The sequence below is a fragment of the Dasypus novemcinctus genome, chromosome 19, assembly GCF_030445035.2.
Source record: "Dasypus novemcinctus isolate mDasNov1 chromosome 19, mDasNov1.1.hap2, whole genome shotgun sequence".
In the NCBI taxonomy this organism is placed as follows: domain Eukaryota; kingdom Metazoa; phylum Chordata; class Mammalia; order Cingulata; family Dasypodidae; genus Dasypus; species Dasypus novemcinctus.
The window spans coordinates 33,860,881-33,886,492 of record NC_080691.1 but is presented as its reverse complement, the minus strand read 5'-3'; the positions used below and the strand labels follow the sequence as shown (position 1 = coordinate 33,886,492).

The following is a 25,612-nucleotide window of genomic DNA, read 5'->3' as shown; positions in this document are numbered from 1 at the left end:
CAGAGTCCCATCTACCCTGGCCAGGGGAAGGGCAGGAATTCTGAAGGGAGAAGCATGGAAGTGATAACCCTCCTTCCTCCACCCTGATCCTCAACAGCGTCCAATGATGAAAGCCTCATAGTAAAAAAGGGCACATTCCTAGAGCTCTTCATTTTCCTAATTTAACACCAAGCTTACTGTGTAATCCATTTTGATATAAAGTGAGACCATGATGCCGAAAACATATATTTTCTTTTGTTAAGATATTCCAACACAAAAATATTATAAAATACTCCTCAATATAATATAATAAGAGTTATTTATTACTTAATATTACAAAATAAGTAAGGGGCATTGTAACATGTAATCCTCTCCACTTTTCTCATCCAAAGCAAGCTCTGCAGGGAAGTTTCCTTTATGTTTGTGTTTGTTTGAATTCTACATGCATGAATAAATTCTAAAGAACCACAGCTTGAGAAAAAATGTGTGGGCTAATCTGGGATGTGGAAGGGAACTAGAGAAGCTCAGAACCCTAAGGCTTGATCAGCTGTGACTCAGATCCCACTGAAAAAGAAAACAGGGCCTCAGTAGGTACCCTGTTTGCATGAGGGGGACCCCACTGTTCTGATTCTGGGTTGAATAAGGGGTAGCCATAAAGTCATGCTTTCATCCTCATCTGCACACCTTGGATGTGAACTCATCTGTGAATAGGGTCATCAGACATCTTACTCGTGAAGGGGAGGCCAACCTGCCTCTGGGTGGCCTTAATCCCATATGCTTGGAGTCCTTACAAAGAGAGGAAGACTAGATAAATTGAAGAGCTGGAGCACAGGGAGACAGACGAAGACAGATGATCAGGTGATGGAGGCCGAGGCTGAGTTATGTATTGCTGGCTGCTGCCACCAGTGTCAGGGAAAGCATCATCATGCTGACACCTAGATTTTGCTTCTAATCTCCTAAACTATGAGACTGTCAATTACTTTGTTTACCCCAGTTAATCACTGGTGTCAGATAAAGCAGCCCTGGCAAACTAACAGGTTAATTCACCCTTTCCCCATGAAAATTGGTGGCACTCTAGGTCACTCCACAGTGTTCACCACATTCAGTAATAAAGAGGGGAGGATCTTGGTAGACCTTAAGTGGATGGGGAGGGTAAACTTTGGTCCTGAACAGGGTTAGAGCCTCTTCTACAAATTAAGGAGCCATGGGAAGGCATAGTTGAACAACCTTAGGGCTTATGTGGAAAGCGTTTCTACTCCCTGGGGAGAGATTCTCAGGACACCGTTCACTTGCCTGCCGTTATTTTCACCATCGGATTCTTATCTCCACCTCCATGTTCACAAGCCCATGCAGTCGCTCCAGTAATCTCCTCAGGAATGCTGAGTGTCCTGAAGTGTCAGAGAAAGTTAGGAATCACTGGAGTGCATGTCAACTTGTTTCCCTTCCCCTCCTCATCCTACCCACTCCACACTAACATTTCCTCTTCCTCTTCTTTCTCTCTTTTTACATCCTTGATTCCTTCCGTGTATTCCTGGAAACGACGATTGGTGTAAACAGTCTTCTCCTCCCCAAAGAGTGTAGACAGCTGCAGGGAAAAGAACACACTTACATTTCCAGAGCCATATATGCAGGAAAACACCAGTGAAGGGAGAGCCCATCCCAGAACCCACTTCCCAGGGGCCAACCCCACATGATGTGGGCCAATGCTTCTGACTTCCAGCACAACTTCTTGCCTGGGCCATTCAGGATATACCAGTTGATTATGGTACATAGTAGGGTTGGAAATCCATTCAATGTTAAAATACAGTAGGTGAAGAAGGTGGAGAAACATTTTAAAAACATCATTAGTTGTATAACCTCACCTTCCTGGAAGATACCAGGTCCTTTGAGATGAGAATTTTAAAAAGAGGGGGAAAGGGAAGAGCTACTAAGAAATGCTTAAAAATAAGAAACAGGAAGATTTTTAAATTAGGCAGAAAGAGGAAATAAATTACATGGAAATTGCCATTCTCTATGTCTGACTCTTCTGAGTCTGTGAAAAACGCTTCAGAGTGTATCATTGCGGTGACGGTGATAGGGCGACCTTGCAAAAGGAAAGGAGAAAGTTAGGGTTCAGGGGGAATTAGATCCCCTATTGTTTTGTTTTTGTCATACTGTGACCTGAACTTGGCACCAAATTCTGTCCTCATCACTCCCAACTTTCTTTGGGCCTTGATAGATTTTCCTATGCCATATGTGGTTGGCCAAAGGTCAACAGGGACCCTTTTTGAGACCACACACAGTATAATTTTAGGGAGGAATGCCCATTTCCTCCTTGTCCTCAAAGGAGGCAGTCATATTCTCTGTCTTGCTAAGCATGCTATTAGTTTCCTTTCTATCACCTTGCCTCAGAACCTCCCTGCCTCTCTTCTCTCTCCCAATACTTCTTATTTCCTTTATTCTTGTCTTCCATTTACATTGTTCTTCCTTATGAGAACATGGGGGAATGATTAAGTGTATCATGCTGCCCTCTTCAAACGAGAGATTGACTAAGTACCAATTCAACCAATTCCAGGTGCAACACTCAGGATCTGGAGTTGAATCAGATCCAGGGGAAGAGAGCTACCACCAACCCACACTAAGCAAGTGGTTTTTTCCAGTGCCTGGTATGATTTTAGGTCTGTGGCAGGTATTCTGCCCTCTCAACATCTCCATACGTTTTCAAAAAAGCCCTCTAGAGAGGATGAACATGAGATTAGAAGAAAAGTTAACTTTTTCACATTCCCTTATCTTGCAAGTGAGATAATAGCCTTTGTGCAGAATATGTGGCCATTTAAATGAATTGACCCTTTTAGGTTTCATGGAGCCTTTTCAGGCCTGGGTAGCTTGGGTGCTTTGACAAGCCTGAGGAAAGGTACAGGGAGAGAAATGAATGTTGCTTGAGAAACAGGGCAGAGCTGACCACAGCACTGAATTCAAAGAGCAGGAGGAAACCTGTGGCCCTCCTGCCAAGAGGCTCTGATATTGGCCTATTCAATTCCGGAGCACCAGCTCAGTAGGACTCTGAGGGCCAGTGTGTGAAGGAAGGGAGCAGCCCATTCACACGAGTCCTCAGAAAACCATGCTGGGCTTTGTAAGCCCTTCAGAGGCAGCTGGATTCAAACTTTCTCAGATATAATTAAATTTAGGTTTCAAACCTAAATCAGCATTGGGTTTCATTGGGAAATAGAAGTGAGTTCAAGAATGTGCTTCAGCCACACCTCTCAAGGACAGAGGTACATGTTTAGTAGGTCCAGTGTAAATGTTCTTTACAGCATCCAACCCATAGTTAACCTTTAAAGCAGGATCCACAATAAGGATAGAATATGACGGAAGTAAAACTAGACTTACAAGTGCACAGGGATAGGCCCTACTTCTCAAGTGCCATCTGGGAGTAGCTAAAAACACTTTGACCCAGGTCCAGGGGAGATCCTGGGACAGTTGTGTCCCAACTGACCCACCCCATCGAAATTCATCACCAAAATCCAAACCACAATCTCTTGTATCACTTACTGTGGATGCTAACCAAGGAAAACCAAAGATTTGTTGTCAGACTGTTGAAAAGGCTTGAAAAAACGAGTCTATGGGAAGTTACTTTAAACTAAAATACATGGAAAGTTGATTTAAAACACAACACACACAAAGCTCATGGTGGTTATATCTCCTACTTTTATGTGATTAAATATGAATAGATGAAAGCAGGCCCTCATAAATATTTCCTGTACTTTCTGAAATCATGCCCCCTTCCATAGACTCCAAGGCACCAGATATAACTGCTGATCTTGGTATCTTCTCCATGAGCTCTTTCCTTGAGAATTGTAACCTACCTGGATTGTCATCTTCATCGCTACTAGTGGAGTCATATCTCCTATCTGCAAGCCAGTCTTTAGGAAAACAAAGATGCACAGGAACGTTATTGGAGACTGGGGCACTCCCACCCCTCCCTTCTTCCTTGAGGCCATGCTGGGTACCATAGGAAAACCCAGCTCTCTATCCTAGGTTCTAAGACATTCCCAGGCTTCTCTGGAGTCTGAGGCCTTCAACAAGAAATTGCAAACAACTTGCAAGTCAGGGAGAGGAGGGGAAGAAATTGGCTCTCAACGTCTCACTACCTTATTTAGCTGGAAAATATAGCACTCACCTCCAATCTTGTCCCCCTGAAACTATGACTCTTTGGACATGCTCTGTATTAGATGAGTTCAAAGAACAGACCTAGTGCTAGACTCTGGGCTGCTGCCTTGGGGAGCATTTTGTGAGGATGAACGTGTTCCCTCTGCATCATCCGTACCACAGCTACTAGCAGAAATGGGTATTGGGCTTCGGCAAAATTGCAAAAACTAGAGTTTGCTGCAGATGCCCTGGCTGTGTGAATTAAAATTACAAATTTTGACAAATTTATAGTCAAATTTTAGAATCTCTGCCAGGTAGAAGAGGCTTGAAGAAAGTGCATGGATTATGACTCAAGGCAGCTAATATCTCCAGTTCCTCGGTCTGTGTTCATTAAATGTGCAGTTCTGAATACTTTATTTACCTTCTCAAAACTTCCCTGTCTCATATATTAATGAATGGACATATATATCTGCTTTTCTTTTATCCTGACCATTCAAAATACTGAGATATAAGTAAAGCCTTACGTAGAGGAAAGATTTATTATTAAACCAAGGCATATTATTAAATCCCAAGAAGAAGGATCCTGTGCCATATTTCATTCCCTAAAGAACTTCCTGAAAATTTTCTTCAGTTATGATGGATTATTCTCAAGTTGCTGGGTATACTTGACATATTATAAGCAACACTTATTTAGTACATAATTTGATAATATTTGACATACATATTTATCCATGAAGAGATATTGATGGGCACTAGTCATTGTGCTTTTTAGTGGGTGAAAAATCCAGAAAACACCTTAAAGGACTCACATTTGCACACATGCGCATTGAGAATCAAACATGTGTATTCCGATTATTACATCACAAACATACCCATGTAAAAACACACTACTTCCATGTACACAAACACATACCAGCTAATCAGTACTCAACTTCTTGAGAAAGACAGCCCTAGTTCTTACCTGGAATGTCCATTTCTTTCACCACACCCAAATCCTCATTCCCACAAGGAGGTTGTCTTCAGGAGCCTCTTTAGACTCAATCAGCAAGGAAGACCCATGTTTTTTAATATCTAGATTTTTCCTCAGCAAGTGTATGATTTCAGAATACCTACCATTGTTGCTTGCTCTTGGGGCTGGCTGCAATTACAAAGAAGAAAAGACTGTAAGGATCAGAACTTAATCTGTAGTGCTATCAGAGGCTTGTGTCCTCTTGATGACTTTAGAATACAGAATGGAAAATCTGAAGTTAAGTAGAACCAAAAGCAGGTGAAAGGAATGAGCTGTCCTGGATGATGCATCTCTCAAATCCATTTGGATTACTAATTACAAAATTCTTAATTCAAGGAGAAAATATTTCTGCTAAAGAAAGTCCTCCTGCCATATAGTTTATAACCTGATGCTGTCATTTATGATTGCCCCATTGAAACTGGGATTAGCTCCTAACTGATGCCCACTGAAGACTGACCCACCAAACATTTGAACCTCCCACCTATATTGTACATGGTCAAATTTTCATATCTGAATTGGATTAGACATGAAAGAAATCAAGAATGCATTGGTTCTATCTCAGATAAAGTAAGTTGTCCTTACCTGGGGGTGAAATGGAGTGTGCTCTATGGCCTTGTCACTTAGAAATTCTTCTAGCAGGCCCTCAGGGGGTGCTAGGCAGACAGAGTTAGCATCAGTATATTGGGTGTTGCTCTGGGGTTAGTCATGAAGCGTTGCTTGACTTTGACAAGGGATTAGAGTAATAAAGGGGCAGGTAATCATCAAGCATAAGTGAGCTACTGAGAAGTGGAAGGATGGCAACATGGAGGAGCAGCAATAAAAAGGGAAGCAGTCCTTGGCATTGTCGCTTAAACATCCCAAAGCAACATAAAAGAAACCTGCAAAGGTACTAAAATAGAGGATTTTGTTCAATGACAGAATCTTACCACTCTCCTCCGCATTTTGAAACCCACCATTATTGTTGTCCACTGAACGTATGTATATATATATATGTAAAGTGTGCAACTGTCATGGGATATGAACGAAAACACAATTCACCTAATGGTAACACAAATTCTAAAAGTACTGTAGAATGCAGCCATTTTTCTTCCTCTGAAACAGAAAGACATCTCTATTATGCCCACATGGAAGGTAAAATCAGGATGCTTTCCACAGTAAAGAAAGCATGAAAACCCTAGTAGTTAAATCGTCTAGATTTTTTTGAAACAAGCAAACTAGGGAAACGGACTTGGACAGGTGGTAGGGCGTCTGTCTACCATATGGGAGGTCTGCGGTTCAAACCCCAGACCTCCTTGACCCGTGTGGAGCTGGCCCATGTGCAGTGCTGATGTGCGCAAGGAGTGCCCTGCCACGCAGGGGTGTCCCCCGCATAGAGGAGCCCCATGCGCAAGGAGTGCGCCCCATAAGGAGAGCCGCCCAGCGCGAAAGAAAGTGCAACCTGCCCAGGAATGGTGCTGCCCACACAGAGAGCTGACACAACAAGATGACGCAACAAAAGAAACACAGATTCCCATGCCGCTGACAACAACAGAAGCAGACAAAGAAACAAGACGCAGCAAATAGACAGAGAACAGACAACCGGGAGTGGGGGGGGAGGGGAGAGAAATAAATAAATCTTTTAAAAAAATAATAAACAAGTAAACTGATACCAAAATACATACCATTTTCACTTAGTCCTGAAGTCACCTACAATTAGAGAAATGAAAACACTCTGAGGATTGGAGCATGCTGTGTAGTGTTGCACAGTTAGCTTAGTCTGTTGCTGTCTTTAGAAAACTACTTGGGAAACAAGTTGAGATAAAGGTCCAAAAAGTCACTGTAACAGACACTTGTGGAAAGGCACAGGCTTTTCCTGTTTGATGCATCTCTCCCATCTACTGAGGTTGGAAATACAAAGGTCTTAATCCTAGGAGGAAAATCAGCCCTGTACTATACAGATGACTCCTTGCTATTCCTCTTGAATCAGGGATAAGTTAGTAATAGTTTCCAAATGAACACTCCCCTGACTAAGGAAATCATATACATTGTTTAAAATTACTTGGTCTGATTTTCATATCTGAATTGAATTGGAAGAAAATAAAACAGCTAAAATCAGCAATTTTACATCAGAGAAAGAATGGGTGACCATACCTTGGAATTAGATGGAAACTCCTCATCTTCCCTCTCACTGGGGCACTCATCCAACAGGCCCTCAGGAGTTGCTAGAAGGACACAGAGTAACTGTCAGTACATTGGGGTGATGTTCATGGGTTACTCAAGGACCTGCCATGGCATTGCAATGGGCGAGAAAATAGGGACTTGACGGATAATAAACCTGGGATAATATGTTGCTGGGCCATCCTCCTTGGTGGAAGAAGGATGGTAAAGGAGAGGAAGAACAGGAAAAAAATGAGAAATAAAAATTTTTGGCTGTGTACCTAAAGGCATCCAATTTCAACATGATATATTCAATCTACAAATAGTATTAAATAGATGATATTCACTTACAGAGCTTTCTTTTTCTTCCTGTTTTGAATCTAGACTAGTTGTTAGTATCCTTTTGAACTTTCCAAGATCATTTCAATATCCACTAATATAAAGTGCTACTACTACAATGCTCATCTGTTGTATAGTGTTTTATTTATTTAATATTGGTTGGCTGGATTTAATTCTAGGCAAATTATTCTTTTGTTTTGAGTTACTGACGTGTCATAAAGATAATAATTGTAGGAATTGTCAAAAAACCCAGTGCACTGCCATTTAAAAATAACCAATGATCATGATATGGTATTTTTCTTTTGTCATGCTTTTCATTACCATGTTTTGTGTTTGTTGTGTGATGTGACTCTCCTTGTTTATATGATCCATCCCATGGTGGAGCAGTTAATTAGGACGGGTTAAGGGGGTGACCATGAATCTTTATGCTAGCAATACAGGAAAATTGAAATGAGAATGAGGAACATGAGCCTAATGACTAAGAGGGAATTTGAGTTCTTACTCATTACTGTTCCTCGAATGAGTAGCTCTCAGAATGATCTTTTTTTATGGTTCTTTTTATGGTGATAAAGTTATTAAATAGATGAAAATCTCTCCAATTCTTGTTGTCTGATTGGGCCATATGTTGGTCTGTGACCTGTCTGTGGTGGAGATTGGCAAGCTTGTCCTACTGATGCCTCACAAATCTCATAATCTGTGAGCTTGCCAGAAACATTTGGGGCTTTCTATGTGTTTTTCACACTGAAAACTGTGAAAATTGGGAAGCAGATGTGGCTCAACTGATAGAGCGTCTGCCTGTGATATGGGAGACCCAGGGTTCAAACGCAAGGCCTCCCGACCCAGGTGGTGACCTGGCCCATACACCGTGCTGATGCGCGCAAGGAGTACTGTGTCATGCAGGGCTGTCCTCTGTGTAGGGGAGCCCCACGCGCAATGAATGCACTCCACAAGGAGAAACGCCCCACGTGAGAAAAAGAGCAGCCTGCTCGGGACTGGTGCCACACACACAGAGTGCTGATGCAGCAAGATGATTCAACAAAAAGAGACACAGATTCCTGGTGCTACTGACAAGAATACAAGCGGACACAGAAGAACACAAAGAGAATGGACACAGAGAGCAGACAACAGGGGGTGGGTGGGAAGTGAAGAGAAATAAAGTTTAAAAACAAATAAATCTTAAAAAAAAAAAAAACAAAGGGCAGCGGACATGGCTCAACTGATAGAGTGTCCATCTACCATATGTCGGGTCCAGGATTCTATACTCAGGGCCTCCTGACCCATGTGGTGAGCTGGCCCATGCACAGTGCTGCTGCGCACAAGGAGTGCTGTGTCACGCAGGGGTGTCCCCTAGGTAGGGGCTCTCCATGCGCAAGGAGTATGCCTTGCAAGGAGAGCCACCCTGCGTGAAAAAAGTGTAGCCCACCCAGGAGTGGCACCGCACACACAGAGAGCTGATGCAGCAAGACGACACAACAAAAAAGAGACAGTTTCCCAGTGCTGCCTGTTAATACAAGTGGACACAGAAGAACACACAGCAGATAGACACAGAGCAGATGGAGGAGCAGGAAGGGGAGAGAAATAAATAAAATAAATCTTTTTAAAAAAAAACAAAAAACTGTGAATAAATTTCTGGTAAAATGCACCTAATGCTAACCTGTGTTATGTGACTGCTGAGAATATCAAATATATGAGTGTCATGTTTAAGAACTATCTAGGGCACATACATATATATAGATCGTAGAAATTCCTTCATTGTCACTAGTGACCTATGGCTCTGATATAGGTACTATTCGGTAGTTCAGAGTAGTAGTTTAGGGGCTACATGCGTCAGTCCAGATTTTGTCTCTACAACTTTGGAATTTGAAATATTGCATCATTAATTTATGCCCCTGAGAATCTTGGTGTAAGGGATAGGGAGAGTTTACATAATTCCAGGAATGAATCAGGTGAGACTTTTACAGGTTATTATATGCAAAATGTGCCATTGTGATGTGACAGTATTTTTGAAAGATTTCAATGACAGTTGTCTTGTGTATTTTGAACATTTCACTTAGGGAAACACACAGTAATGCCCCAAAAGACACCTTCTCAATCCCTTCACATAGGCTCCGTAATACATACACCATAACTGCCATAGATACAAATCTACTTAAGAACCATAGAGCATATTCCTCATCATGAGGAAATAATGCTTAACCATACCTCCAGTCCTCACTCCCACCAGTAAGTGGAACCACCTTGGCTTTCCTGGCAAACCTAGGATCAATGCCCTGCTTGTTTAATCCAAAATTTCCTTAATTCGGTAATTCTAGATACGTACCAATTTGACTTTCTCCTGGGGCCACCTGCAATGAGAGAAAACCTTATGAGGATCAGATCATGTTTTGGCTGTTTGCAAAGGACTTTTCCTTGCTTGGAAGCATTGGAAATTCAGATGTGAAATAGTGGTCAAGCAAACCTGATGAGCATGTGTAGCTGACACATCAGGAAATGCATGAAATTTTCCTGGACATGCATTTGTTAAATTCAATTTGGGTGGTGATTACAAATTCTTAATTCAAGGAGAAAAAAATTGTAGCTGAGAAAAAGCCTACTTTGTCAACTTCTGCTCCCCTTTGTGATTGCTTTTTTCATTGTTGGATCAGTTAGAAGAGGCTCCCACATGATATTTCCCACCCCAAGGAAATGGAATATTTCATCTATTATGTTCATAAGTAGACATCCTCATCTGAAATTGATTAAAATGGAAGAGACCAAAAAGTCAACTTTAGATCAAAGAGTTTTAAGCTTACCTTGGCTTTAAATGGTACCTCTTCATCCCCTTGGTCACTTGGAAGTACCCCCATCATTTGCTCCTGGGCTATAGGATGACACAGAATAACTCATCACATTGGTGTGTTTCTCATAAATTCCTATGTAAATTTATAGCCTAAGACATGTTTTAAATTGTGTACAGGTGGTAGTTTATTAAGCTTGGTGAGAATTGCTGTGGGGCTATGTTTCATCATGAAGGAAGGATGCAAAGAGAGTAGCAGGAAAGAAACAAAAATAAATATCCCTAGTTCTGAAGCTAATGGAACTGACCATACCCAGTGTACAAATGGCACTAAAATACATGCTATAATTCAATTCCTGAGTCCCATCACACCTCCTCTTTATGGTATATCTCACCTAAATTGCCAGTATCTTCTGGACAACTCCAGGCAAATTCAATCTCCACCACATGTACTGACACTGCATTTATCACTTGTTCTACAGAAATTTCCACTTGATTAGAAGCAAAGTTTTTTGATGATCTAGATTCCATTCTACATAATGCATTCTATTGCATTTATTCACTAACCCATTGGGATAAAGATAACATTACAGAAGATTGGAAATACTAAAGTCTTACCATTTAAATATCACCATTTATTAATCAGATGGTTTTACTTCCAGTCTTTCTTTTACACACCGTGTGTGTGTATTCATTGAAATATTGACTGTCCATCATTGGCCATCAAGTATGGGACAGTCATTATTTAGGAACACATAGATTGTCAACACCCTCAAATACAACTGTTTAGGAGCGTTTCGACAAGGGTTTTGGACACCAGGTTAAGAACAAAGATGTATCTGAACTGTTATTTTTCAAAGACCCTATTGTGCAACTTGTGATTTGAGTAGCTTTTGGGTCCTTTGGGATGATGCTGTCATATGTAGTATATTGTCTACCTGGTATCTATCTGCTTTGGGTAAATTGCTGAGCTGTGACCTCAATCCAGTTATCATGGATCATGTCATCCTATGTGATGCCTCACGACTCTCAGACTTTTGAGCTGCTCATTAGCATGTGTGATTACTGTGTCCTTTGTGCACTAATAACTATACCAAAATCTGTAGTATTCACACATCTAATTGCCCTGGGTCATGTGACCACTGAGGCTACTTTATAATGATGGGCAGTTTTGGTCTCCTTGTAGGTTCAGGTAATTTGGTGTACAGATGCTGTAACTCCCTTACATGTTTTCTATTAAGCATATGGCTGAGTGGTAAGTTCAGGTCTGTAGCTCAAAGTATTATGACATATGACTAGGTTCCCATTTAAGACCTTCCCTTTAGCAGTGGAAGAGCTTGGGACATTCACTTCTGTATGTCATTTTCCATATATGTTGTGGTCATAGAAAGCAAACCCCAGATACAGCTTTGCTGAGTGTGGAACAAGTTCAAGTACATTGAGCATGCAGTGGTGATGGGGTATATTTGAGAAAACTGTCCCTGGTATCCCTGGTAATTGTCCAGTTTAAATGGGACATTTCATCTGGGGAACTACACATGGTTGCCTGCATATGCACACACACAGACTCAAAACTATGCCACAGAAACTCACAGTAGACTCCCCCACCCCCCATGCATCCAACCTAAAGAGATCACAGTCACTGCCACAGACTGTAGTAAGGGCAGATTCCCTTCACGGAAACCATTTCATCACAACCATGACGCTGTAATCAGGATGTCACCAGCCTAAAGTTTTCAGGAAGTTCCTTATTTCACCTCTATTTTACCTTCAGATGTGGGATTAGCCCAGAATACCTACCATTTTCACTTTCTCTGGAGTTCCCCTGGAATTGGAGAGAAGAAAACTCTATAAGTAGCCTATGATGTTGAATAGTGTCTTCTCAGATATTGGTGAGTTTATGAAAACTGACAGGCAGCATTAGTAAAGTCAAAGCCCCCATAAATAAACATGGAAAATGCATGTAGGAATGGCTCAAGTGTTTCCTGAAGGGCATGTCTTTCCAGACCATTTTGATGGTAGTTATGAAAGTTTAAATCCAAGCAGAATAGTGGTACTAAGGCACAAGTCCATTACCATATGATATATAACTTGGTGCTCCCTTTTTTTTTTTTTTAATTTATCCCCTTCCCCCACACTGTGGCTTGCTTGCTGTCTTCTCTCTGTGTCCATTCACTGCGTGTTCTTCTGTGTGTGCTTGACTCCCTTGTTGCATCATCTTGCTGCGCCAGCTCTCCGCAGGTATGGGCCAGCTCTCCGCAGGCATGGGCCATCAGCTCTCCGTGGGTGTGAGCCAGTTTGCCTTCACAAGTAGGCTCTGGGATATGAACCCAGGGCCTCCCATATGGTAGGTGGTGGCCCAATTGATTGAGCCACAGCCACTTCCCTTGGTGTTTCCATTTTTAATGCCTTCTTTATCAGGGATCTTTTGGCAAGCATCCGCCTTCCAAATATCCTTTCCCCCGGACAGTGAGTGATATCTATAATTCACAGCATTATATATTATGATCTTTACTCAATTAAAAAGGACACATATGACAAAGGAACATTTCTATGTTAGACAAAAAAAGATGACCTCACCTCGACATTAGGTGGAACCTCTTCATTTACCCTGTCACGAAGAGGGTCCTCCACCAAGTCTTCCAGGGGAGCTAAGGGGTCACAGAGTCACAGTCAGTACCCTGGGGTACTGCTGATATTATTCAGGGATCTTTCCTTGACCCAGACAGGGGCCTACAATGTGCAGGTCTGAGTGGTCAGCAAACATGGACTGTGGAGCTACCCAGACACCCGTTATGGAAGGAGACCAAAGAGAGGAAATTATGGGTATCAGAAATAAGATCCTTGGCTTTGTAGCTAAAGACAATCTAAATCAATTTGAAATAGTTCATGAACAAGTGGTACTAAAACGTGAAATATGATACAGTGATATGGTTTCAACACTTATCCAGCCCTTTCTGAAATCCAACAAAATTACCACAGTCTCATTGACATCATGAAATACTGCTTCACCCTCACAGATCTTTATTGAATTTGAATTTCTCATCTGTTTTATACAATTTTTAAAATTTTTCAACAAGTTAACATCTATATAACAAAATTTGCCAGTTTACCCATGTTTATGCATACAATTAATTTACTGCCATCATTTAATTACATGTACAATGTTGTGTTACCATCATAAAACATTCAAATACAATATTTTGTCATTACCTGAAACAGAAACTCTATTGCCATTAACCATTAAGCCCAATCTCCTAACTCCCTAGCCCCTGGTAATAAACTCTAATCCCCTTTCTTTGATTCTCTGAATTTTCTTGTTCTTATATTTCAAATAAGTACAACGATACACTATTTTTCTTTTGTATCTTCCTTATTTCCTCGGTATAATGTTTTTAAGCAACATGCATATAGTAGTATGTATCAGAACTTCTTTACTTTGTGTGGCTCAATAAATGCCCATGATATGCTTTTTTTTTTTTTTTACTGATTCCTATATTCATGGCTACAGAGTGGTTTCCAACTTTTGGCCATTCTGTATGATATTGCCATGAACACTGATTTTCAAGTACCTGTTTGTGTCCATCTTTTAAATTCTTTTTATATATAGACCTAGTTGTTAGGTTGCTGGTCCTATGGTAATTCTATTTTTACCTCACATTTGAATGAATCTGAAAAAGCTGTCAAAATCCTATTGTTGATTGCCTAAGTGTAATGACTGTTCTTCTGAATGAACGAGTTTCCTGACTGTTAACAGAGACCTGGTCTAATGAGATGAGCAGCAATTTCAAATGATAGTAGACTTATTTATTATGAAGTCCTTCATCCCAAAATGCATAAAAATATCACTGTGGATTATTTTTACCTCTTTTTTTTTTTAAGATTTATTTATTTATTTATTTCTCTCCCCTTCCCGCCCACCCCGGTTGTCTGTTCTCTGTGTCTATTTGCTGTGTCTTTGTCCACTTCTGTTGTTGTCAGTGGCATGGAAATCTGTGTTTCTTTTTGTTGTGTCATCTTGTTGTGTCAGCTCTCCGTGTGTACGGCACCATACCTGGGCAGGCTGCACTTTCTTTCGCGCTGGGCAGCTCTCCTTACGGGGCTCACTCCTTGCGCATGGGGGGCTCCCCTACACAGGGGACACCCCTGCGTGGCGTGGCATGGCAGTCCTTGCGCGCATCAGCACTGTGCATGGGCCAGCTCCACAAGGGTCAAGGAGGCCCAGGGTTTGAACCGCAAACCTCCCATGTGGTAGACGGACGCCCTAACCACTGGGCCAAGGCCACCGCCCTCATATTTTTACCTTAATTATAAGTGTCTCAGTTGATATATTTTTGCCAAGTCATGGAATTAACCATAACTTAGCTTTGAAGAGAGTTATGTATAAAGAATTAGGAGACCTTTGTAGTGATCCCAATGTTGGCAGCACCTAAATGGGAATGTTTCTTTGCTGTGCTTTATGTGTGTTTGCGTGGAGTGGATGGGAGAAAGGAAGGTTGGAGAAAGGAGTGGGAGAGGACTGTTTAGGAGAGATATAATAAGAAACTGACCAATGTTTTATCGGGGAGTGCTCCTTACAGCTGGCTACAGGATGACTGAAAGAGTGATTAAAGCATCAAGTAAATGGGTAATTTTCGAATGACCCTTGAAGTAAATGGAAAAAGAATTTTATGTATAATACACTGTTTATCATAAAGTACCAACTCTTTGAGTAGCTCTCAAAGAAAGAAAAATAAAAAGGGAGGGGGAAAATTATGTGAATACCAAAGCATTTACAATAAAGTTTTCAGGAACTCAAAAGGGAAAAGGAAATAAAATTAAACCTCCCCAGATGCATGAAGCATTGCACATCAGGAAGATCTCAGTGAGTGCAATAGAAAGCAATGTTTCCAGCAGGTGTGCTGCTGAGGGCTCTAGAGACATCTGGACACTTTAGGAAGTTCAGCAGCCCACATCAGGAAACTGGCACCTCATTGGTGGACCTTACCTTAGAATATATGATAGCATATCTCCCCAGTGTATCAGAGTTAGATTCATTTATAATTTTCCTACACATGGTTTTTCTGCCCCTATATTTGAACCTATACTTATAACTATACCCATTCGATATATGTCCCAGAGACTCAAATCTTCAGTCTGTTCATATGCCAGTTGACCCCTGAATCTCAGCAGAGTTACAGCCAAAACCCACCCTCCAGTCCATCAGATTCACCCAGGACAACTAACAAAAGGATGATGATGGACAATGCCCACCCCAAAAGACAGAGAGTATCTAGCACTGCAAGCATCTACCCCATAGGACCTAAGACCCATCTCAATCAGAAGTAGAGTGGGCATAACCATTTCAAATCCTCAAGATTGAGGAATGAAACACATAAGAGGAAAATGTAAATATGGACCAAAGCAGACTTATTATTATTCTAGTAATGGAAGAACTTTCAGCATTGATGTAAAGGTAGTGATCACCGGAGGTTCTGTGGGGAGCACAGGGAAGAATAGGTATAGCCTGGGCATGTTAGAATTACTCCACATGGTATGACAATATCGGATACAGGCCATTATACATTTTGTCAAAACCTGTAAAATTGTGCAGGCTAAGTGTAAACCATAATGTAAGCTCTAGACCATAATTAATAGCAGTCCTTCAATATTTGTTCATCAATTGTAAAAATATATCACACTAACAAAATATGTTGTTAAAGGTATAAAATGTGAGGGGGGATTAGGTAGGATATATGGGAATCTCCTTATTTAAAAATTAACTTTCATGTAATCTAAAACTTCTTTAAAAATTAAGACATATCAGTACTATATGTAAAGGCCTTAGAAAAGTTGTGGTACAGTGTCAATTTATGTGTATATTCAATTAGTAAATCCAAAAGGATGTGCAAAAATTTAACAGTTGTTACTTAAGACAGATCATAGAGGAGTAAAGAAAGGGAGGGAAGGTCAATCAGATTTCAATATATAGTTTTTATATATTTTTAATTGTCAAGTACATTATTTTTGTTGCCATCTTATGTAAAAACCTACTCTCCAAAATTCTTGAATACAAGAACAATTTCACTATGTTTTTATTTTTTTATCACATAGTTGGGGGATCCAGAGAGGGCACAGTGCTGAGGACCGTTTGTTATCTTTGATGTCTGGGCCTCAATGGAAAGACTCACTGGCGGGATACAGCTTGGAAACACCTGGGTAAACTTCACCCGTGTCTGTATTCGGAAGCAATATTTTGATGTGAAGCCCCTGTGAGACCTCTCCATGTATCTGTTAAGGCAACACCCCACTTCCCAGTACCAAATGTGGTTAGTTTCCTGGTGTTTCCATAATAAATTGCCACAAATTGAGTGGGTTGAGAACAGATACTTATTCCCTCACAGATCTAGGGACAAAAAAAAGTCCAAAATTATGATGTCTGTAACACCACTCTCTGTCTCTCTGAAGAGCCTAGCCAGGAATCATTCCTTGACTCTTCCAGCTTCAGGTGTCTCTAGGTGTCCTGGCTTTTAACAGCATGACTCCAATCTCTTCTTCCATCTTCACATGGCCTGCTTCTTCCAGTGATGGTCCATCTTTACACAGCTTCCTCCTCTGTCTCTTACCTTCTTATAAGTGCTTTGGATGTAGTATATTAATGCCCGCCCTAATTCAGTAGACCTCATCTTAATCACATCTGCAAATACCTTGTTTCCAAGTAAGTACACACTCACAGGTACCAAGGATTTCTGAATGTAATTTGGAGGGAAACAATATACCACCTGACCTTCTGTCATGGGAGATACAAGACTATATGCCTCTGTCAAATGCGCAGAGCTGGAGACAGGAAGAAAGAGCCTCCAAAACAATGTACCAGTACTGTCACTTTAGTTGTACACACATCCCACACAAATGAGAGTTGTTAACAGGGGAAACTGTGCTGGGTCTGCACTGGCAGGTTGGCAGGGAAAGTGGGAACTTTTTATGCTCTCTTCACAATTTTTATGTGAATCTAAAACTCCAACAATTTATAATAATTTTATAATAATCCCACAGCACCATTTGAAGACAACTCTTTCAGCTAAAGTTCATAAATAGATTGATGACCAAACATTACTTTGAATGCCATTTACTAGTAAACATGAACCAATCTTGTCAATGCATCTTTTATTATGTGTTTGTGGCATTACCTACTGACGAAATAAATAAAATTTTTAAACATGAATTTAAAAAAAGAACATGGCTTAGCCTTTTTGTAAGTTTTCCCTCAATAGGGGATGCTAAGTAAACTACAGTCATCATTACTGAGGCAATACAATGATTGCATTTCCCTTGTACCTTCCAAAGAAGAGTTGCTTGAGTATGTTTGATGGCTCCTCCTCTTCTTTGGCCACATGGTGATTTTGCAGCTTCTGACAGACTGGGATTGGCGGGCAGTAGATTTTTTGAACTGAGTAGCACATTTTCTTTTTTTATACTTGAGACAAGAACCTGGGAAATGCATTCACAATAGCACTATCAGTTGACATCTTACTGATAGTAAACACAGGGAATTCTTAATAAATTATTTATAGTTCAGACTCTGGTCCTCTTATTTAGAAGCTTCCCAGAAGACCCCATTGGATCAAAGTTGAGTTTCAAAAGATGTAGTTTTGTGTTGTTCACTTCAGACTCTATAAACAGGCAGATATGGGAAGCCTTTATGTAGATGAAACATCATAGGAAAGCAGCAAAGCACAGTGACCAAAAGCATGGGTGCTAGTGTCTGATCAACTGGGTTCACGTACCATTTAGAGGCCACCCAAGCCTGGGAACGTCATGTAAACTTTCTGGGTTTAGTATTCTGCACTGTCATTTGAAAATTTTAATAAAACCTATTTATTAGTGCATATTATGAAATTCAAAATGAGTAAATGCAAGCAAATCCTTAAGAAAAATGCCCAATATGTCATAAAAGTCCCAGAAGGGTTTAATTGTTAAAAGTTGGGAGGAATAAGCAAGTATCCTACTAGTGTTTGCTTCCAGAGAGGGTGCTTGATGGCTCAGGACAGGGGAGGCAGGACACTGACTTTCAGCCCTACGTGGATGTGATGCTTTATAGCTTCTGGAGAATATATGCAATGTCCTGTCATCCCCACATCAGCCCTGTGTGGTCACAACATTGCAGAGTGAAGGATTTGGGTTAGGAAATGCAATCACTGCCCCCACTTGGCAAATCCCAGGGGTTCCAAGTTACCTCCCAGGAGCTGTGAACAAAGGCCAGCCAAGTACTTGATTCTGGGCAAGAGAGTGGCTCAAATCCTCACCCTGCTGTCTGCCTAAATTTTAATTCTCTCATGCAAAATATAATTCAGGTTCCCCCAAATGAAGTTCCTCTGAAGGACCAAGAAACAGTCAATCTCGTGGACATCCTACCCCAAACTATTCACACTGTCAGCTGCCTCGTGCAAGACTTCCTGGGGGTCAGCTAACCACTCCTGGTGGCCAGTGGTCAGCTTGGCTACCATGGTGGCTCAGAACCCAGGATTTTCACACATAGTTGCCCATGACAGCTCTGCAAAGAATTAGCTCCCCTTCAATCAGTGAAGCCTGAATAAGCAGTGGCAAAGGAGAGAGTCCCATCCATAGACATAGCTTAGAATTCCCATCTAGGGCTTTCCTCAGCAACCCGGGCCTGCCTTCCTTTGGGCCCCACACTCTCAACCGTTAAGGGATTTCCCTCCCACTCCCTCTCCCAGGCTGCACTCAGCAACCTGTGTCCTCTGCTACTGTCCCACAGAAATCCCACCTGGAAATCCCAGTTACTTTCCTTTGTAATCTCTTGCCCAAAATGCAGATGTTTTCTGTGCATTTTGGCACATGTTCAGAAGATTCTCTTGGTTTGATGAAATAGTGTTCCTCTCTATTTATTCTTTGCGAGTACGTTCCAGATTGGCATTATGTCTTTATTAATATTTTGTAGTAAACATAGGAAGCCCCTGGGACCTGGAGATTACTTTGCGGGCATATTTAATTTTTACATTTCTTTTTTCTAAAAATTAAAGCTTATTTTAATGATTGTAAAATGCACATATGTTAAGTTTAGAGCTTGATGACTTCTTATACACATGCAATGTGCCAACACCCTGATCTACACTCAGAGCATGTCCTGCCCCTGGCAGCCTATTGTTTGCTACTTCCCATCAGTAGCCCCTAGCAGTTACCACTAATCTGACCATGATCACCACATATTAGATTTCTCTCTTTTTCATACCCTGTCAATGGAAGCATACAGTATGAACTCTGTTGAGTAGAGGTGGATAGTATATCTGAATATTGTGGGAATTTCAAGTTGTTCTGTGTGAAATCAGTGTTTGCTTTTTGGAATGCCATGTAATCATATAACACAAGGACATAGCACAATAAGTTTATTCCTTCTACATTTTATACACTGTATTGCTTCCCTGAATGACTACTCAGAATCAAACTGTTATGAATGAGTCTTTGCAGGCCTTTGTGTGGACATAGTATTCATGCCTCATTCAAGGCACTCAGATATATATAGCAAGGACTGGGATTGCTGGGTCACAGGTGCACATCCCCCTAAATCCATACCAGAAAACTTCCAGGTGAATGAAATAGGTGAATGATGCCACAGCATCATAGGAGAGTTTCTCCATGTTCACACCCACTCTTTGTGTTGTTCATCCTTATCCCCCAGTCATTCTGGGACATATAAGAGGCACCCATGGGAAGCGGACTTGGCCCAGAGGATAGGGCATCTGCCTACCACATGGGAGGTCTGCGGTTCAAATCCTGGGCTTCCTTGACCCATGCGGAGCTGTCCCATGCACAGTGCTGATATGCGCAAGGAGTGCCCTGCCACACAGGGGTGTCCCCTGCCACGCAGGGGTGTCCCCTGCGTAGGGGAGCCCCACACACAAGTCCCACATAAGGAGAGCTGCCCAGCGCGAAAGAAAGTGCAGCCTGCCCAAGAATGGCACTGTACACACGGAGAGCTGACACAGCAAGATGACGCAACAAAAAGAACACAGATTCCCAGTGCCCTGATAAGGATAGAAGCAGTCACAGAAGAACACACAGTGAATGGACACAGAGAGCAGACAACTGGGTGGGGGGAGGAGAGAGAAATAAATAAATAAATAAATAAATCTTAAAAAAAAAAAAAAAGAGGCACCCCCGAGCATACAGAATACTGGTCCATTCTGTATCTCAATGCATTTGACACATATTGTATAGGTGACACCTTCTACGAAAGAACCTGTACTATGGAACTGTTTCATAGGAGACAAACATCAAATCTTTTTAGTTCTCCTTTTTTACATTTATTTTTTTGTGTGCCTTTTAAATTTGATGTAAGTGTTGGAGAAAGAGACCTTTCAAGTTAAAGTTTTCATTTCATTTCTATACTGGCAATAATTTGAAATGAATAAAAGCTATCTGTACTTTGAATACTTTTTGTCATACATGGTATAGTCTTATAAGTAACACTACAAACTGTGCAACCAGATTGTGAAGTACTTCCAAATCTGGCAAATTTCTGTGCATTTTTATGTAAACATGGACAGTCCACTAATGCTAAAGGGTGTTAAAAGGAATTTAAATTAAGATTTTTAAAAATTTATATAGTCATACTTCCTAAGCAATAAAACACCTTAAAAGTCTCAAGCATGTTATTATCGAAAAATCTAAAGAAAATCAATATTTGATATAAAAGAGAAAAAAGAAAGTGGATCATTAGTGAAAAGTTTGATTACCAGAAGAAAAAAGAATGAAAGGGAAAGAGAGTGAGAGAGAGAGAAAGGGAGGAAGGGATAGAGGGAGGGAGGGAGAGAGGAAGGCAGGCAACAATGGAAAGATTCAGGAGCAAATGAGAAATGGATTTCTTGGATTTCTAACTAAGGCAACCTAAAGAAACTAGAAATGATACATCTACAAATGCATAAATGCTAAAGTACACATTATGACACAAATTATATCCCGTAACTCCCTCTGTGTTTTTTTTTTTTTTTTTTTTTTTTTTTTATTTTTTTATTTTTTATTTATTTAATTCCCCTCCCCTCCCCCGGTTGTCTGTTTTCTGTGTCTTTTTGCTGCGTCTTGTTTCTTTGTCCGCTTCTGTTGTCGTCAGCGGCACGGGAAGTGTGGGCGGCGCCATTCCTGGGCAGGCTGCTCCCTCCTTCGCGCTGGGCGGCTCTCCTTATGGGTGCACTCCTTGCGCGTGGGGCTCCCCTACGCGGGGGACACCCCTGTGTAGCAGGGCACTCCTTGCGCGCATCAGCACTGCGCACGGCCAGCTCCACACGGGTCAAGGAGGCCCGGGGCTTGAACCGCGGACCTCCCATGTGGTAGACGGACGCCCTAACCACTGGGCCAAAGTCCGTTTCCCTCCTCTGTGTTTTGAAACACAGCTTAACTACCTATAAAATCATTTCACCTTCCACAGATCCATTTATGCTACCTCTACATTTGTCATCTCTTTTATGGAATTTTATAGTTTATTCAGGGTATGGATTATTGAACTCTGGGCACAGTGTTTTGTGTATCCAGTAATTCGTTGATGTAAAAGTAATCTAGTGTTGAAATTTAAAATATTGAAATCCTAACATTTAAAAATAACTATTCTTCTTAATATGGTAATTTCCTTCTCGACTTTTCAAATTTTTTTTTAATTTTTAGATTACATAAATGTTACATAAGAAATATAGGGCATTTGACTTTTTAAAAAATTCCATGTGTGTATTCATGAATGAGCTGGTGCTTGATCTATGATGGCACTAAGTAGCCCATATTGGAAAATTCATTAAGGAGAAAGGCACGGGTTGAGACTCTCTAATCCAAGGGGCACAAGACTGTTCAACAAGGGTGACCTAGGCTAATAACCAAGGGAAATTTTGAGTTCTTAGCTTCTGATGTGCATACAGCTCATGGCTTGCAAGATTGGCACATTTCTTGGGCTACTGGCAATAATGTTAGCAAATACACTAAAAGTATCTCCCGATTCTAATCAGATACTGGCCAGGTAATGATGAGTGACCCAAACTTAAAAGATGTTGACTTTCTTGTCCTACAAGGTGACTTTGAACTCTCAGATATGTGGCTGGACAAAAGCATGTTAAATTAGCAGTAAGATGCTTTGAGGGGTGATCTGGGTTATGTGACACTGGCAACATCTTGTAATGATGGACAGTGGTTGGAAACTCTGTTGGCTGGAAAACTTTCAAGTATATGCACGGATGTGAATGTTGTCCAGATTTCCCAGGTACGTTGTTTAACATTCCCACGTCTGAGCTTTAAGTGAAGGTTCAAGGTTTTGACATTGGAGCCTCATGCCAAGGTACAGAACTTGGCTCTAAGTCATAGGCTCTAGTGAGGTGTTAACACATGTCTCTGTGCCTCTGTTTTCCAGATGAGGTGTGAGTATTTTAAACACATCCATGACATATGCTGTGATGAGGATTTAATAAGTTACTGTATGTAAACTGTGCAGTGGTCAGAAGATATTATTTTCTTGGTAGTATTGACAGTGATGATTTTCTGTGTAAACAGGAACACAGTCTAGTATGAATAAATACAAGAACACTCTCATATACACATTCAGATTCATAGTTACACAACATAGACTTACTCATTGACATGGCCTCAACTACCCACCTGCTTCCAGAAACAGTATCAGAGTTGCAGAAACATGATCAAGGTTCTTTCCCTTGAGATCAGTTTCTCTCATCACACCCCCAATTCTCACTCCCACAGGAATTGGGAATTACCCCGATTCTCCCCACCTAAGCCATCAAGGAAACCCCACAGTATTCATCTAGATTTCTATTATTTTCTATCCTCAGCCAGTGAGTAATTTTAGAATACACACCTTTTTCTCTTGTTCTTGAGGCTACCTGTAATGAAGGAAAGGAAAGCATGTGAGAATCAGATCATGCTGTGTATTTTTTACACAGGTTTTTTGCTCTCTTAGTTGCTCTCGAAAACCAGATGGGAATCCATTGTCAAGTCAAAGCACACAAAAGCAAAGTAGAGGATACCATTGGAAAAGGTACAGACTTTCCCAGAACTTATTTCCTTCTATTCCTTTTTTTTTTAAGATTTCTTTATTTTATTTTATCCCCCCCCCCCCACCCTTACCCTCCCTTTCTCCCCACCCTGCTGTTTTTGCTGTCTATATCCATTCACTGTGTGATCCTCTGTATCTAATTCTCTTTTTGGTCTTCTCATTTTTTCTCCTCTAGAATTCACCGGGATTCGATCCTGGGACCTCTGATGTGGAGAGAGTTTCCCTGTCAATTGTGCCTCCTCAGTTCCTGGTTTCTGCTGTGCCTCGCCTTGACTCTCCCCTTTGTCTCTCTTTTGTTGCATCATCGTTTTGCTGCGTGACTCACTTGCATGGACACTGTCTAGCCACATGGGGACTCTCACCTCGTGAGCACTCAGTTTGCCACGTGAACATTGCCTTGCCACATGGGCACTGGCTCACCACATGGGCACTGGCTTGCCACGTGGGCACTGGCTCGCCATGTGGGCATTGGCTCACCATGCAGGCATGCTTTCTCTTCTTCTTTTTCACTGGAAGGTCCCAGGGATCAAACCCAGGTCCTCCCATATGGTAGGCAGAAACCCTATCCCTTGAGCCACATCTGCTTCCCCCTCCTATTCCTTTTTGGTAGACAATTAGAAAATTATTAATCCGAAGAGAATAAATTGCCACTGAGGCAAGGGTTGTCTACCATAAAGTCTCCCACCTGATGCCACCAACATTGAAGGCCCTCTGGCACCAGATGTAAGAGAGTCTACCCATTCCTGCTTACTCCCAATTAGACAGTACCTAAGTTCTATACTCTACATGATCAAGTTTTTAAATCTGAACTTATTGCAAAAGAAAGGAAACCAATAAACCAATGCATCTATTTCATATAAAGTCAACCCTACCTTTGTGTTAGATGGGTCCACCTCATCTCCCCTGGCATAAGGGACTTCCTCCAATGGGTCGCCTATGGGAGCTGGGAAGACACAGAATAACTATCAATGAATTAGAGATACATCTCATGAATTACTCACGATGCTTGACTCACGATGCTTCTGTTTATGGATGTTGATTACTAAATATGAATTGGGCTGCTACGGGGCCATCCACTGCATAAATATTATTTCTCTTCTCATCTATATACATTATATTTTTTGTCTGTGTGGGAAACTTGTCAGTGTACTTGGTTATCAGTCTCTGTGAGTTCATTTTCCTATTTTTCTATCATTGTGTGTTGAAAAATATAGTGCTCATCAGGTAGTGGAGAAAAAATTACTCTATTTTCCCCATACTTACCATTAGGGAGGGCAGTGGGTTAAGGGAAAGCATCAATAGGTAACTTTGTAAAATGAAAATTTTGGATAAACCCCAAGGATAAAAGGAAATGTGCATATTGGTTCATAAACTGAAATTTAGAAACTCAAGTTCTTATAACTAGTTTTGGAAAACTAGTTATATGAATGGAAGCAACAGATTCCCCAAATATACTGAGTTATATATACATTTCAGGATGCATAGAAGTGGAAAAGCATGTTAAAAAGCAACTTTAGGACACTTCATCCTATGAAATGCCTCACTTCTGATGTCTAGTCATCCATTTTAACTCCAAATTCTGAAATAAATAGTTTTCTATACTCTTGCTGAGTAAAAATAGCATCAAAATAGACATGGACATGAGGAGGAGAGTTTAGGGTACCAAACATGGTAAGAAATACTAATTTTTTCTAAAGGGAGATTCATTTTAAGGCATCCAGCATGATAGAAGGATCTAAAATGTGAGATAAGGAGTGAGAGAAAAGTATAAGTCACATCTAAAATGTTGCAGGACTAGTTGAAGAGGAGAAACTAAAAAAGAATGAGGAGAATATTTTGTGAAAAAATAACTAGCCAATTTTGAGGGATATTAGCTTAATTAAGTAGGTCAGTATGAGCATACCTTTTGAGCAGCAATTGAGATTTCCCATCTCTATGAACCATAGGAAGGAAGCTGGGAGCTTTTCGACGTGCTGCCAACTTCACATCTCTCTGGGCCCAGAGTGGCAGTTACAACCGTGAGCCAGGCATGCATCATGAAATAACCATGGCAACTGGTCATCACAGAATTTTCAGAGTAAATGCCTTCTCCATATTGCAAGGTCCAACTGCTGCTGTGTAACCATTTTCCTTTGCCACCAGCAAATAAATGGGTGTTCCTGTTTCTCCCCATCCTCTCCAGGACTTGTTATTTTCCATT

The 25,612-nt window shown here is 41.0% G+C and overlaps 1 protein-coding gene across 2 annotated transcripts; it reads right to left on the bottom strand.

Moving 5' to 3' along the window:
* Positions 1 to 1,278: 1,278 nt before the first annotated feature.
* On the bottom strand, positions 1,279 to 25,402 carry LOC131274513 (uncharacterized). 2 transcript variants are annotated; one of them, XR_011646603.1, is made up of 13 exons: positions 25,316 to 25,402; positions 24,285 to 24,355; positions 23,215 to 23,239; positions 17,685 to 17,837; positions 10,384 to 10,451; positions 9,912 to 9,936; positions 7,247 to 7,317; positions 6,778 to 6,802; positions 5,699 to 5,769; positions 3,825 to 5,245; positions 1,974 to 2,062; positions 1,455 to 1,564; positions 1,279 to 1,367 (listed from the first exon to the last, which is right to left on the bottom strand). XR_011646603.1 is itself a non-coding variant. In XM_071210037.1 (10 exons), the coding sequence occupies exons 1-10, from the start codon at positions 25,341 to 25,343 to the stop codon at positions 5,087 to 5,089; spliced, it is 696 nt and encodes a 231-aa protein (XP_071066138.1). In that variant the 5' UTR covers positions 25,344 to 25,402; the 3' UTR covers positions 3,705 to 5,086. The 2 variants fall into 2 exon arrangements, 1 of the variants encoding a protein (XP_071066138.1); XM_071210037.1 differs by lacking the exons at positions 1,279 to 1,367; positions 1,455 to 1,564; positions 1,974 to 2,062 and having other exon boundaries at positions 3,705 to 5,245.
* Positions 25,403 to 25,612: the final 210 nt, after the last annotated feature.